This window comes from Echinops telfairi, unplaced genomic scaffold (genome assembly GCF_000313985.2).
Source record: "Echinops telfairi isolate 266 unplaced genomic scaffold, ASM31398v2 ScPeMD7_7458;HRSCAF=8496, whole genome shotgun sequence".
NCBI classification, from domain to species: domain Eukaryota; kingdom Metazoa; phylum Chordata; class Mammalia; order Afrosoricida; family Tenrecidae; genus Echinops; species Echinops telfairi.
In genome coordinates, this window is record NW_022111358.1 from 18,076,881 (window position 1) to 18,093,366 (window position 16,486).

The 16,486-nt window shown below is 45.7% G+C and overlaps 1 protein-coding gene across 1 annotated transcript in view; it reads right to left on the reverse strand.

Annotated features, from left to right (window-relative positions):
- ANKFN1 (ankyrin repeat and fibronectin type III domain containing 1) overlaps positions 1–16,486 on the reverse strand; it is a 252,981-nt gene that overhangs the window by 92,960 nt on the left and 143,535 nt on the right. The window contains exon 6 of the mRNA XM_030888203.2: positions 16,203–16,316. Coding sequence (XP_030744063.1) covers positions 16,203–16,316 — 114 coding nt within the window. The remainder of the gene's footprint in view (positions 1–16,202; positions 16,317–16,486) is intronic.

The following is a 16,486-nucleotide window of genomic DNA, read 5'->3' on the forward strand; positions in this document are numbered from 1 at the left end:
TTTATGCACCATTTCCTGTGGGCCCTGCACTCGACATTCATGAGTGCTTTTCCATTTAACCTTTGGGGCAGTAGAGCGAAGTAGAGGTGAGAGATCTTCGACCTATTTTAATACCAATTCTTGCCAAAAGTAGAACTCCTTGACTAATTATACTTCCCCTCTCTCCACTTTTCTTAATTTGATTTTTCTTCCCACTCGATGTGGGGTGGAGGGGTAGACTAGGAGTTTTTATTTTATTCTCTCATGCTACACTTGGCAATCTGCAAGTGTGTGACTGAAAATCACAGACAAATCAAGTCTGATTTTAAAATGGGAGAAGCACTCCTTGAGCCCTCTTTTTAAAAAGGAATCATGCGAAATCTTGTGAAAACACTGAATTCTGAGATGCTCAAGAAAACAGACCAGAAAAGGAAGGAGCTCCAATATCCAAGCATTGAAGAAGAGTCAAATGCATACTGATAACTTCCATGTAATAATATCTGTGGATTAAAACAATGCTTCCAAAACAAAAGCTATAACCTAGTAGGAAAGCAGATGGTATAGAGCAGTCATCAAGAATAAGGGTCTGGAGATTGATGACTTGGATTTAAATATGACTTCAGCATATACTGGCCACAGAGCCAGGATCAGAAGGCTCGCACTGTACCTCAGATCCTTCATGTCAATTTGTTAGAACAGAGTGGTCTGTGTGTTGCTGGGAACTATGCAAATACTGGTAGGTCATCCATGGTAGAAAGGTTTCAGTGGAGCTTCCAGATTAGGAAGAAGGACCTGACAATCTACTTCAAGAAAGTGGCCAGTAAAAACCTTCAGAAAAGCAGCAGAACCTCGTCTGATGTCGTGCTGGAAGAAGCTCCCATGTTGGAAGGCTCTCAACAGATGGGCGGGAAGGACCTGCCTCCTCCAAGCCGAGCTCATGCTCATCAGACGGATGAGGTCAAACTGGCAGGAGCTTCCTTTGCTCATGTAGCATGACTCCAATTGAGGGAAGAAACAGGTACCAACGTCCATGAATAATTGGAATGGAAACGGTCTAAAATATGAATCTGGGAAAACCGGAAAGTGTCAACAATGAAGGGGAGTGCATAAAGGCTTGTATCATAGCCATCAGTGAGCTGAAATGGACGCGTACTGGCCATTTTCAAACAGATGACCACACCGTCTCCTTTGCCAGGAACTGAAGAGGAGTCGTGCCACACCCACAGTCAGAAAGAGCATCGCAAGGTCTGTTCTGAAGTGCTGTGCTGCCAGTGACAGCAGGATATTCATGCCCCTAGAAGGAAGACCAGTCGGTATGACTATTGTCCAAACTTATGTACAAGCTACAAACGCTAGATGAAGAAATTAAAGATGTTTTTACAAGTTTTGCAGTCTGAAATTGAGGAAGCATGCAATCAAGATGAAGTGGTAATGATCGGCGATTGGAAGGCAAATGTGGAAACCAAGGGGAAGGATCAATGCTAGAAAATAGGGCTTTGGTGATCAAAATGACACTGGAGATTGCATGACATAATTTTGTAAGACGAATGACTGATTCACGGCAAATACTCTTTTAAAAATAAAACCAACACTAACTACGCATGTGGATCTCACCAAATAGACGACACAGGAATAAAATTCACTACATCCGTGGAAAGAGACAATGGTGAGGTTGTGCATCATGAATCCAAACAAGGTCAGGCATTAACTGTGGTCCAGACCATCACTCGCTCAGATGCAAATTCAGTTTTAAGACAAAGCAAAGTCAAATAATTTCACAAACGCCAAGGACATCCTTGAGTCCCTCCCACCTAAACTTAAGAATAATGTTGACATGCTGAGCACTAATTATTGAAGATTAGACTAATTGTGAGATGACGGCAAAGATATCACACATGATGAAAGCAAAAGGTCACTAAAAAGAAAGGAAAGAAACTAATCAAGATGTCAGAACAAACCCTCACATTTGCTGTTAAACATAGTATACTTAAATTGAACGTAAGAAACCATAAAGTTAAAAAGCTGAACAAGAGTTCAGTACACAGAAACTAGAGTTAGGAAACCAAAGGGAAGAAAACATGGACATTTTCCAAGAAAAAAATTCAAGCTTGGAGTCTATGGGCAAAATATTCAATGATGCTGGAAGCATCACGGAAGACGAAAGGAGTACAAAGAGTCACTGTGCCCCCAAACATTGGTCAATGCGCACAACCTTCTGGAGGTCGGACAGGATGCTGAAGAACGGATGGGTTTTCAGGGAGAGGTCAAGCTCCTCTGAAAGCACTGGTGAGAAGCAAGGCCCGGGGAACTGACGGAATACCAGGGGAAATGTTTCCATCCACTGATGCTGGGCCTGTGACCCTCATCCATCTGGGCCAAGAAATCCAGAAAGAGCTACCTGACCAACCAAGAAGAATAAATCTGTATTTATGCCCATTCTAAATAAAAATGACCCAAGGAGGAGGAAATAATAGAACAATAGCACTCTATTAAATTCCAGTAAGATTTTGCTGGAGATAATGTAAAAGTATTTGCAGAGAACTGCCAGAAATTTAAGCTGGACTCAATGGAGGATGTCTAGTAAGAGAGATTGTTGCTGATATTTAATAGACTGGACTGGAAGCAGACAATATCAGAAAGATGTTTATCTGTTGTATTAGTCTAGGTACTTTAGAGAAACAAATCCACAGCAACTCATATATAAGAGAGTTTTATGTCAAGAAAGTGTGTATCACGAAAACATCCCAACCCAATGCTACCCAAGCCCACAAGTCCAACATTAACCCATTAACCCAGCACCAGTCCACAAAGTCCTCCACCTCACAAAACAGAGGCAATGATGCCGACTGCAGGAGGAAAGCTGAGTCAGTAAACAAATAAGCATCTCAGCACTAGCAGGGGTCTGGCTGCTCCAGCACCCAGGGCTGCATCGGGATAGGTCCATGTGGCTTCTCCTTGAGGATGTCTTGTAGGAAGTCAATCTTGCAAGCTGAAGCAGGGAACTACTAAGGCAGCTGCACCCTGACGCGACCATCACAAAGCAAGAGACCCAAGAACTAGAAAGGGGAGGCTCACCACCCATTTGTCCTTCTGCCTTTCAATTAGCCCCACATGTGATTATCGGCCAGGCTGGCACAATTAACTAACTCACCTGTCTTTTCTCAACTATGCAAAGGCATTTGACTGTGTGGTTCATAACAAATTCTGGGTAGCATTGCCAAGACGGGCATGCCAGAGCACGTAGCCATGCTTACGTGAAACCTCGACATCGATTATGGCAGTCAGTCCAACAGAAGAAGGGAACGTTGTGTGGTGTAAAATCAAGAAACGTGTATGTTGGGGTCGTGTCCTTTCACCTTACCTATTCAATCTGAATGCTGACCAAATAATCCAAGAAGGTGAACTCAAGGAAGAAACAGATGGCATCTGGATTGGAGGAAGCCTCATGAATAACGTTCAATATGCAGATGACACAACTTTACTTGCTGAAAGTCAAGACAACTTGAAGCATGAATTACATCTCAATATTAAAAAAAAAATCCAACAAACTTCACGACGAGACAAATGAGCAACATCATGATAAATGGAGAAAAGATGGACTTTGTCAAGGGTTCCATTTTATTTAGATACATAATCAATTCCCATGGAAGCAGCAGTGATGAAATCAAGCTACGAATTCCATTGGCCAACTCTGCCACCCAAGACCTCCTGAAAGTGTTAGAAGGCAAAGTCCTCCCCAGGAGAACTAGAGTGTGCCTGACTCAAGTCAGGGGATTTGCAGGCCCCTCATGTCCATATGAGAGCGAGACTGTGAATTCGGAAGACTGCCGAAGAATGGATGTATTTCAATGATGCATTATGGTGTTGGTGAAGAATATTTACTAGACTGTGGACTACCAGAGAGTGGGCAAACCTGTCTTGCAAGAAGTAGAAGAATGTGCTGGCGAATATGTGCCTTAGAAATAGGAACTAGCTTTGACCTCTGTCAGACTCTGTGTCTCTTGCAGGTTGATCTCTATGGTCTGCTTCCCTGCCCTCTGACTTCTAGGCGGATTCAGCTGGTGTCTCACTTCCGGGGGCACTTGTGTCCTTCGACACAGCAGCTCTAGCCTGCGGCTCCTCCTCCTCCCCGGCTCTCACCCCCTCCCCGCTTGCTTCAAGGCTCAGGGTAGTAACAACTTCCCACTGTTGCTTGTCCCACAGGCTTCTTGTCCATTCATTAACCCTGCTCACCTCTCTGTAAATAATCCCTTCGTTAACATTTCTTCAAAATTCAAGCTGAGTGTGGCTTTTGTTTCCTGCTGGGACCCTGGCTGATACAAGGAGCTAGCCTTGTTTTTATAATTGGGAAAATTTTATTAAAAAAACACAAAGGACCACCCCCGCCTCCCAGCTCCCCAAAGGAAGCACTCTTCAGGGACTGGAGGAGGCCCCTCCGCTTCCAGACTTGTGGGTGATTATTTTTGTTTCCCTTTTGAGCCCTCACATGAAATTAGGCTTCAGGCTAGAACACCTATTTCTTAGAAAAACACACATTCTCCTGGAGTGAAATTCTAGAAAGCGGTTGTGGGCTATTGACAAACGATAATGCTGCATAGGGATCGCACCAAAAAAGGAAGCAGGAGCACCGTCTCCACGGGGAGAAGGTGGCACCGAAAGTGACCCATCACGTCCAGTGCCAGTTGAGTGCCATGTTGGGAAGTCGCTAGTGTCTGCCCTGTGCCGAGAGCTGCCTCTGTGGGGCTGGAAACTCAGCAGCCCTGTGGCGTCTGGACGCAGCATCTGCCAGGCTCCCAGGGGGTAAGTGATGCAGTTTGTTCAGCCCAGGGGCTGGGATGGTGGAATGAGGTGCTGCTGGGGCTGGCTGCAGAGGGGTGGGGATGGGAGAGGTTTGGCATGTCACACGACATTGCTCAAGGATGTAATCTGGATGGGCAGGCAGACTTATCCCCAGAAAGAAGTGCAGGGAGGAATCTCACAGCTCCATGGCGATAGAGAGCTGCCTGGTGAGCCTCCCTCCCACCAAGAGGCTTCATGGCTTCAGAGTGGCTGAGGGAGAGGAGGGGGCACAAAACTCCTCTACTGGGTCGGTGATGTGATCACCTTGGCAGAACCTTTCCAGTGACAAGTGTGCGGGACACAGTGAGCTGGGAGGAAGCAGCAGAAGGCACACGGGTGAACTTGAAGGTTGGGAGAGCCCAGGGGGTCTGAGAACAGTGTCCCTGAGCCCCTCTGAAGAGAAGGGATGAGATGGGAGGCCCAAATAAAAAGGAGCGGGAGGCAGAACCCGTGGAGCACACCAGCCTCAACGCTCAAGGACAGCCTTTATATTTTTAATTCTCTGATAGAAATTCTCATGTTGGTGAGCTTCGCATTCCCCACTAATCGCTAAGCCCTACAAACGGGGAACTTCGTGATCATGCTCATTTCCATGCCACACTGTCTGGTGTCGGACTTAGTTAACGTCCCATGAACAAGGGAATGAAATAATGTCCAATCCTGCACCAGCCCCACGACTGCTGGTGGACTAGACCACAAGGGGTCCAGAGGGCTTCCACTGGTGGATTTCGGAAGTCGATTCCCAGTTCTTTCTCTGGCCTGACTTAGTCTAGAAGTTCTGCGAAAGCTCCGTCCACACACAAGCCTCCATTGATAGGCAGGTGGTGGCTGAATATGAGTGAACTAACCGCACGAGAGCTGAACATGCTGCCACCGGGACGTTGATGCCTCTCACCTGGTGTGTACCCAGTGCCAAACCCCCGCTTGTTGACTAGGGAAGGAATGAATGACTAGACGTAGTACAATCCTTCACGCGGGGGTAAGTAGCCCTGTGAGGGCAGGAACTGAGTTGATCTTGTTCACCGCCCCCTCTACAGTGACTACCAAAAGCCTAGCACACAGCAGACATTTAAAAAGGATTGTTCAATGACGAGTGACGAAGTAAACGAATGAATGAATGCTCACTCGCCTGTAAGCTCCCTGAGGGCAGAAATCACGTGTCACATAGCTTTGTTCTAGTCACCCTTAGCGACCTGAAGGCATTCCTTGCATTTGCTAAATATCAATGAGCAATGATAGACGTGTTCTTATATTTCTCTGGTGATTCACACAGAACTTTCCCTTTCAAAGTTCTTTCTTAGATACGCGTTAGCTCAAGTTCAACAGGCACTGGGCCCTGGGAGATCTAAGAGAATAAAACATAATTCTTTCTCTTTTTTTTTGGACTCAAGTTAGTTAAGCATGCAAAGAACTGTAATACTGTCTAATGCGTTCACTGAAAGCAGTGTTACAAGGCATTGGAAGGTTTCGGAGGTTGACTAGCTGAATCTGCCTGGGTGACGCCGATCGTGGGGGTCAGTGGAGGCTTTATGAGCAGGTGGTGCCTGGTTTTGACAGATGAACAGAGGGTGATTAGGTGGATAAAGAGAGTTGGAGGAAGGGAAGGCCTTTAAAGACAGGATTCATAGGACTTCAGAGTGGAAATTTCAAAGAGTCAGTCCTACTGCTGTCAGTGATGCTCAGACCCTGGACTGGTGATTCTGTGCAACGGGGGCCTACACACAAAGGCGAGGGTCATGTTCAGGAATTGTTCCGATGAGAGAAGCCCATGCCAGGGTCTGTAAACCATGTGTCATGAGGGGTAAAGAGACAAACAAGTGCTAACTGGAACAACACAGACTAAGGCAGGAGAGAGGGATGTGATAACAAACCTCAAACGCTGAAGAGCTGCTATTAGAAGACTTTCTGTGTGCTCTGGGGCTCAGGGTTAGAATTAGAGGGGGAACATTTTGAATGCTTTTTCATATGAAAGGACCCAACACCATGTTAGACACAGTTATATCAGACCATTCTGGCCCCAATCTCGAAATATAGCTTCTCTAACTTCCAACCCTAATTCTGGTTCCACATTCTGGGAAAAAGGACCCACAGAGGGGTCTGGAGATTGAAAAATCAGGATAACCCCAGCTCAGTTACCATATGGTAAAACATCTCAATGGTTGTTTAATGATGTCTTTTTCATATTGAATTAAATGTCGGGGGGAGATTAGGGGCTCCTATAGGGCACCACTACCACCCATGGGTCCTTTTGCCACCCTGTGGTGGCTTGTGTGTTCTATAATGCTGAAAGCTATCACACCAGGAGCTTCCAGACTAAGACAAACAAGGGAAAAAGACTTGGCGACCTACTTGCGAAAATTAGCCAATAAACGGGCCAAGAGGCAGGAAAGCACATGATAGAAGACTCAACTAGACGACTAGCCCATCATTATGACTAGACACTTGGCTAGGCTCCGCAGGATTCAGAGACTGATGTATCCATTTGTTTTAAATTAATTCAGAAAAGTGTATAACCCACGATGGCATAATGGCGGACGCATTAGAACAGACTTGGAATGGAGTCATCACTTGACTGATACGTGCTACGACAATGACACTGCAAAGCAAGGAACTTCATCTCTTTGGCTTGTGGCTATCTCCCCACTGACTACCGCCCGCTCTGGTCAAGGCCATCCTGACTCAGTGGTCCCAGAGGGCAGATTAGCATTGCTTCTTAGGGCTTACCGAGCCTGTAATTCTTTCTGGGGGCACCTTGTCTTTCTCCCATTGTTGGGTTGAACCACTGATCCTGTGGTGAGTGGCTCAATACTTAACCCTTGTGCCACTAGGACTTCTTTGGAATATAATCAGTGGGACTAACCTTCTATTTGACAAACAAATTGAGTACCTGTTTTATACGGTGGGTCCTGTGTTAAGTACTAGGGATACAGAGTTGGGGGAAAAACAAATCTCTGCTCACATGAAGGTCTGATGGGACAGATATTAAAGACATAACCACACATTATCAGCCGGGCTGCACATTATAATCACCTATGATCATTTGCTTGAATCCCTATTGTGCAAGACTGCTTAAGTTGATCTTGGATGGGACTCTGGAATGGATATGTTTCAAACGCCCCCGGCACTTCTGTGTTTGGCTCAGGGGTTGCAACCATGGGCTTAACCATCAAGATAATTGTGAGGGTGGCGTGGGACCAGGCCGTGTTTCATTCTGCTGGGCGGAGGGTCGTCGTGAGGTGGAACGGACTCATGGCACCCACAACAACAATCAGAGAACGCTGGTTTGAGAACGCCCGGTCTGACTACTCTCAGGGCCCGATGAAACCTTGTCCCCTAGAGCAGCAGTGCTCCACCTTCCTCCTGCCACAACCCTGTCATACGGCTCCTCATGTCGTGCGGACCCCAGCCAGAACATTACTTTTGTTGTCACTTTCTAATTGTCATGTTGCCACTGTTATGAATTGGGTGACCCCTGTGAAAGGGTTGTTCAACCCCCAAAGGGGTCACGACCCACAGGTTGAGAACCCCTGCCCTAAAGCATTCAGTGATGGTCGAATTGTATTGAGGAAATACTTTATTGCTATATTAAATCTTAATGAGCCTAGGAAGTTCTGTAATATATATATATGTGTATATATGTATATATATACACATATATATACATAAATACACCACATAAATAGTTCTATGTTTGCAAACTGTGAAATTACTTTGAAGAAAAGGCTAAGGACATGCTAGAAAGTATAATGGGTATAACTTAAAGCCCAAACCAAGCCCACTGCCATCAAGCCATGCCAACGCCTCCTGAGCCTCTACAGGGTTTGTGAGGTGGTTGGTGAGCTCCTTCTTTAACAGGCTGGAATGTACATGAAATCCTTAGAAAACACTTCTCTGAAGAGATGACTTTCCACAGAGACCGAGAGACGAGTGCGCGGGAAGGGGCGGCTTTCCAGGCAGAGGACCGTCAGAAAGGCCCTGTGGTGGGAACCGTGTTTGAAGAACAGAGAAATGGGTCAGTGCCACAGCAACTTGGGTGGACTGGGGAGGCGAGATGAAAAATATAAGGTTTCTGACTTGAAAGAATTTCAGGACTTAGGGAAAACCTCACACATTCCAGAAAGTTCTTCATGACCCTATGGGGCTATGATTTTCCAAGAATAATAGGAAGAAGAAATCAATGTCAAGAATAATACTTCACCACCTGATACAAAGACCCAGTTTTGTGTTTGCCCCTAGGTGCTTACATAAAATTTGGAGCGGCAGATCTGTTTTAATCATGATGTTTCTCCTCAGTTCGTATTCCTGGGAGGCCATGTCTACTGAGCATGCAGTGTCTGGGTGAGAAAACGTGACTTGGAGATTGGATCAAGAAGGCAAACTGACATACATGCCTGTCTATCCCCTGGCTTCTCCAAGTCTCTTAAAGGGTAAATGAGGTCTTTCAAACTCTATGTGTGAGCCTGGAAACATGAACGGCTGCCATGCATGTGGGATTCAAATACAGGATGAGAATGGAGCTGATCACAGCCTTATATAGTCAGGGAGAGGACGATTACTCTGAAGGCTAACTACAGACGGAGACAGTTAGAAGCCCCCAAACAAGTTCAGAGCTGTAGAGCAGTGGTTCTCAACCTTTCACATGGTTCCTCATGTTGTAGTGACCCCCTGCCCCCATACAATTATTTTCGTTGCTACTCCATCATTATAATTTTGCTACTGTTATGAATCGGGTGACTCCTGTGAAAAGTTGTTTGACCCCCAAAGGGGTCCTAACCCACAGGTTGAGAACCATTGCTAGAGGACGCTCTATGGGAACTAACTAAAGGACTGCGCTGGAATGGCTAAACAAATCAGGCATCCTTCAACACCCCCCAAGCATTTGATAATGATCGTACTTGATTAAAAGATAAAATTGCATCTTTTTTTTCTAAAGAAAGTAAACAACGTCTTCTACAAACAAGATGTAGAGAGTTCATGCTTTAACTCACCCCTATGCACCAACCACACGAACATCATCCATCAAATCTCAAAGGAATACAGAAAAGAAGCTGATAAAATAAATAGACTGGAAACGCAGCCAAACGAGCAGGAAGGAAACCGCACACTTGCTAGACCCTGGTCTACAAACAGGTGGTGGCGCCTGGAGTGGGTTTGATGCCAGCGGAGGAACAACATCTGGAAATGCTCCCCCAAGATGGGAGACTGAGCTGGTCTCGCAGTTTGAAGCCAGAGGCTGAGGAAAGACTTTGATAAGGATAAACAAACCAACAACCCTCCCTGCTTCTTAATGGTGACTGGGGCTGTAACTTATAAAGATCAAACCATCTCCAGGACAACAACAACAACAACAACAACGATAGCTCTAAGAAAAGTTGGAGGTTAGGGTTGTGTGAGGAGAAATTGAGCTGCATTGCTTCCTAATGCGACTTCCATTACGCTATCATTAACAGGACTTTGAGGCAGAAACCTGGGGTCATCATTATAAGGCTTGGTCCTGGACTGAACATTCTTTGAAAAGAAGAGGAGGACTGAGTGCAGACCTGAAAAAAAGGGAGAGGCTTCATGCAAGTTCTTTCGCTCTAAATCAGCCAACTACCCAATCCATCAGACACTTAAAGAGATGGATGCTAAAAGGATAGCCAGCACAATCAATGATTGGAATCGGAATTCATTCCAACTATACTTCATTCTGCAGAATGATTTAAAATGATTTAAAAGAACTAAATTTGGGATACTCAAACACCAAAAAGATTTACCTCCTATCCAGGAGTCAGTTCTGACTTACAGTGGAAAGACCGCCCCTTTGCGGTTCCAAAGACGGGACTCTCTGGGGCTGAGAGGCTCATCTTTGTCCTGTGGGGCTCCGGGTGGCGTCAAGCTGCTGACATGGAGATTCGCAGCCAAATTATGACTCGCTGTGACACGGGGCCTCCTGGCATAAACTGCGGTCCTTTTTTTTTTCTTTAAAGGACGGAGGAGATAAGAAAGGGCATTTATGAAAAGAAACTCTTCACGGTGTGAGGATAAGTCATTGGGGAAAAAAACAACAACACACGAACAGAATGACCGTTAGACCGAAATCAGTCAGAAGGTGAATTTGTGACAAGAAAAGATCGTCTCTAGGAATTCACACCGATTGCAGCACCGAGAAGCAACCAGCCACACGAATACAAGTTTAGAAAGCACCTCTTGGCAATGAATGTACAAATGTGCTTTACACAATTGATGTATGTATGGATTGTGATGAGTTGTATTTGCCCCTAATAAGATGATTTTTTTAAAAAGCACCTCTTTATTTCAATTGTTCTGTGATAAATGGTTGTTGAATTTGATCAAATGCTTTCTTCATTGATTTATATAATCATGTGTTTATTTTTCTCTTTAGCTGTTTAATATGGGCAACATATTGACTGGTTGATACTAAGGCAATTGCATTGATTTTAAAATATTGAACCAACCTTGCATTCCTGGAATGAATCACGTTTGTCATGGTGCATTGTATATATCGGTGAATTCTATTTGCTAATATTCTATTAAAACATTATTGCTCCTTCATTCTGTCATTGAACCCACCCTAAATTTTCATTTCAGTCATAGTAGTTTCCATTTCTAAAATTTTCAATGTTTTTATATCTTCTATTTATTTCCTCAGCCCTTCTGTTTCTACTTCCTATTTATTAGCTTAAATCTTCTGCTTTCAATTGTTTAAGAATTATTCGTAACTGCTCATTGAAACTTTTTCTTTTTTCTTTTGGTCATGGCTACTTTTAAATTGTCAGAAAACTCTAATAATCTCTGTCATCCCAGTGTTTGCAAATATTATCTTCTTCTTTTGCTTTCTTCCTTATTTTTTGGTATGAAGAGTGATTTTCAGATGGGATTAGGGCATTTTGAATAGTATATTAAAAGACTCTGGATTTTATTTAATTTTTCTATTTTAGCTGCCTTTCTCTGAACATGTTAGCAGGGGAGGTTAGGGGGCAATGCTTCATTAAGCTTAGTTGGGACAGAAGCCCAGGTATTCCATTTGGCCTCACTGACATCCACGTGTAAGGGAGCTACTTGTTCCTGCTGAGCTTCGATGGGAGCTCCAGCTCACACTGGCCTCCCTAGACACTACAGGGATATGCGACATCCTTCACACTGGAGGGTAGTCAAAGTCTTTACTTTCACTAGGACTCTTCTGGCATCACTGTGGAGTGTCTGGTATCAGAGGCGCAATCTGTTAGTTACCTTGGGAGTGGGATTACATGTTCCTCATATGATTTCCATCCACCTGGCACTAGAAAGTTCCCTGCTCCACAATCAGCTTTATCTGATATGGTTCAGCCATAGAAATAAATAAAACAGTCAACTAATATTATAAAGGAAAAAATAGCATTCGCTTTTCTACCTCCCACTACAGTCAAGCAGAGAACATCCTGAAAACAGAGATCATTCAGAGAAGGAACAAAAACTACACAATATCCAACAGGAATCACAACATGTCAAAGATGCAGGTACGTTATTGATTTTTTCGGAATATATTACATTGAACTGAATTGAGACGCTATATGGACGAGCGACAGCAACAAACAAACAAACAAACAGCGATCGATGTCAAGTGGACTCTGACTTGGGTGACCCCTGTGTGACAGAGCAGAACTGCACGCAATAGGGTTTCCAGTACCTGACTTTTGGGAAGTAGGTCACCAGCCCTTTCTTCCAAGTGACCCCTGGGTGGACTCACATCTATAACCAGTTAGTCAAGTTCATTAACCATTTACACTCCCCAGGGACTTCCATGGATGGGTCATGGCCTCAAACTAACTTTGGTATAAGAAGTCCACCCAATAAGAGTTTAAAACTTGATGAGCCAATTGTAAAATTCATTTGGAAGAGAAAATGTGTGTGAAGAGCACAGTTGGGGACATATTGTCATGAGGCGGGACTAGCCCTACAGGGTGTTACAATAGTCTAGAAAGTTACTGTAGGATGTCTGCAGAGGCAATGGGCGCTCCCTTACAGTGTATGCCGGTGTAAAAATGGACTCTTCCACTTCTCTTTTGTATTCCTAGGAAAAAAAATCCTCTATTATGAGTCTCTGAACGCCAGCGGCACAGTGGGCTACGCATTGGGCCACAGACCCAAGGTCAGCAGTTTGAAATCACCAACTCTCTGTGGGAGAAAAAAGAGATTTTTCTACTTCCATAAAGAGTCCCAGCCTGCAAAACCCACAAGGGCATTTCTACTCTGTCATCTATGGTCACTATGAGATGGGAGCAACTGGATAGCACTGAGGTTTGAGTGGCGTAGGTAAGAATCGGGGTGGCAGTTTTGAATCCGTCAGGTAACAAGGTGGGAAGAATAGCTGGAGGCGGATAGCCCTGCACCAGGTGCTGCCTGTAATGCCCACATCCATGAATGGCAGTGACGCTGCAATGTTTTGAAAATAACAAGGTCAAGAACTCTTAAGGTGTTGAAACACATCCATGGATGTGTTACTCTGAGGACCAAGGTGCACCTGACCCAGGCGATGGTGTTTCCTGTCACCTCCCGGACACTGAAGCAGAATCTATGCACGTGAACGATGGTGCTGGTGAAGGAGATTGGCAGTACCGCGGACTGCTACAAGAAGAGACACCTGTCTTGGAGGAAGTACAGCCAGATGCTCCTTAGAAGGAAAGACGGCAAGACATCTCTCATGTACGTTAGAGAGGCTACCAGGAGAGAGCAGACCCGGAAAAATCCATTATGCTTGGTAAAGCGGAAGGGCAGTGGCTGCAACACTCATACGTGGCTGGGCTCATACGTGACAACACTTGTGAGAATGGTGCGGGACTGTTGTACATGTGGTTGCTATGCGCCAGACCCGTCTCGGAGGCGTCAATATGCAAACACTGATGGAATTTGCTGGCCTTCGGGTTTCAAGCGTTTCAGAGCTGGCAGTCTGGACAAATTAGCTCCTGAGAAGGAGAGGCCATGTTGGATGGCAAGCCCCACACCCTGGAGCTGGACAGAGGTGGGAAGAGGGATGTGTGATGTTGGCTGCAAGCACTTGCTCCAGCGAGTGAGACCACCAGCCTTCCTCATGCCGCCACCCTTTCATACAGCTCCTCATGTTGTGATGACCCCCCCAACCATAAAATTTTCATTGCTACTTCATCACTATAATTTTGCTACTGTTATGAATCATCAGGTAGATATCTGATATGCAGGATGTAGTTTCATAGTTACAAATTGAACATCATCAAGCATACTTAAAGCATAGTGATTAATCACAAAACAATATGTAATTATATATTGTGAAATATTTATGTGTTTTCCAATGGTCTTAGGCGACCCCTGTGAAAGGGTCGTTCGACCCCCAAAGGGGTCGCAACCCACAGGTTGAGAACCGCTGGCCTAGTCAAAGGCTGGGAACTGTCTCACGGGGAGGCTGTGGGAGGTCATCCTACGTGGTCCTGTTTCTCTAGGACCTGAAGGCTGCCTTGTCTTAGACTGATATGCCAAACTCAAGGTGACAACCAGCGCGAAGCTGTCTTAGGTGTGGTGGCACCAAACAGAGCAGAGTTGTTTGGGTGTGATCTGCAGAGGCAGAGGCTCTCCTGGGAGCAGACTCTGGGTAAGAAGAAGAAAGTCACATGCATTCCTTGCATATTTTTGCATGAACAAGGAGCAAAGCTGGTCTGCACTCAGAAATTGTGCCTTGTGCCCTGGCATCTTGAAATCTATACAGTGAGAATAATCAGATTTTGGGACTTTGGGGGACATATGTGCATAGATACTTATGAATCGGGATAATTATATTGTTCTTTCCACTCGAGCCAACTATCATGTGATAAACTGCTGGCTCTCCTATGAGGCTTTAGGGGTGTTTGTTAACCTCTATTTCTTCATTTTCTCACCTGCAAAGTGGTATTCTTAATAGGACCGATTTCACAGGGCTGTAAGGATTAAACTGAGTGAATACAGACAAAGGCTTTGCGCAGTGCCTGGAGCACACATTAACATTGCGTGTGGTTGTCCTGAGGAGTGGGGGTGGTGACGTGGTTCAATGCTCAGTTGCTAACCAAAAGGTTGGCTGTTTGACCCCACCAGCCACTCTGCAGGAGACCCACATACCAGTCTGCTTACTTCCTTAACGGTTATCGCTTTGGAAGCATGAGGAGGGAGTTCTACTGTGTCCTACAGGGTCACCGTCAGGCAGAAAGGACTCGACAGCAGTAGGAGACCTTCTAATAGTTCTGCACTCTCCTTCTCATGGTGGTGCGGTGGGCTACCCACTGATCTGAAAACCACCAGGTCAGCAGTTCAAAACCACCAGCGGCTCTGTGGGAGACAGATGAGACGTTCTCTTCCCGTACACAGTCACATGCTGGAGAGCTACAGGGGTGTTGGCACCCTGTCCTAGAGGGCCCCTGTGAGTCCCAGCCGACTGGATGGCAGTAAGGGTGGTTTTGTTTGGGATCCTGCTTCTTTAGGCTTCTTGTTGGCCAGTGCTGCTCCCCTAGCCAGGCTGGCTGCTGCCCGCTCTCTTCCGAGCAACCTCCGGCTCTGACTTGCTCTCTCTTCCAGCCCATCGTATGCAGCACTACTGCCGTAACCGCTGATCTTGTCCCTTCTTGGCTCCCTGGTTCTGTAGGCTTCATCCTTCACCTTGACTTCAAGCTCCATCCCGCCTCCTTCTTCTGACCTCAGTGGCACTCGAAGCAGATCATTCACTGTATCCTCTCACCTGTGGAGTCAAGCTATTATCGGCTCCTTCTACACAATCCATTCTTTTTTCTCCACTTGTTCTGGTATTTTCTTGCTTCCCCCCACCCCCCGCCCCCCGCCTTGCTTTTGTACCTGTGCTTACTGGAAGTGTCTCTTCCCCAATAGCTTCGGGGCCAATTCCGTGCCACCCTTCCACATCAGAGCCAAATGCTCCCTTCATCTTGGGGACTGTACGGATTCCTCCACCATAGCAAACCAGGTTCTTCTCTGACCTCCATATACTGTGCCTGCTCACCTGTCTTTATTTTCATTCACGATGTATTTTTAGCCCCTATGTATCTGGTTTTATAGATTTCTGTGCCCCATGCCCCATTAGGTCTCATGTCTGAGCCTCCTTGGATCAAGTCTGGTTCTTCATTGCATCTAGTGAGTTCCATCCCTAACCATAGGCCAATGCACAGCCCACTCTTGGGGTTCATCCTTTCTGTGAGGGACCCTCACTCATCGACTGCTCCTTTATATAAGGTGTGCTGATGGAAATTCTTTGGAGCCCCAAAGGGAATGGGATGAAGAAACCATCAGCAGACGACACACAAACAGAATGCACAACCGATTCACAAATCACAGGTTCATTTAAAAGAAGGAGCAATGACATAATAATCATGACAAGCCCGAGAGCCCAGTACCTTTGTATCTGGTCACTACAGCTGCGTTGACACTCAGAGGCTCCTGGAAGGTGACAGTGAGTGACGTGCTGCTGGTTACCAGGAGACAGACATTGGCTGGCACCTCAGGAGCCCCTGGACAAGAGGAAAGAGACAAGGATCTTAACCGGATCGTGAACCCCTTTCAAATGATGCTCCTGCCTCTTCGACGGACACGCTCTGGGGCACGCAGTATGGAAGCTCGTGTTGGTAGAGTCTGAACATTTCTGTGGGACGTCTTGCAGGCTTTTATTCGTCACTGTGGT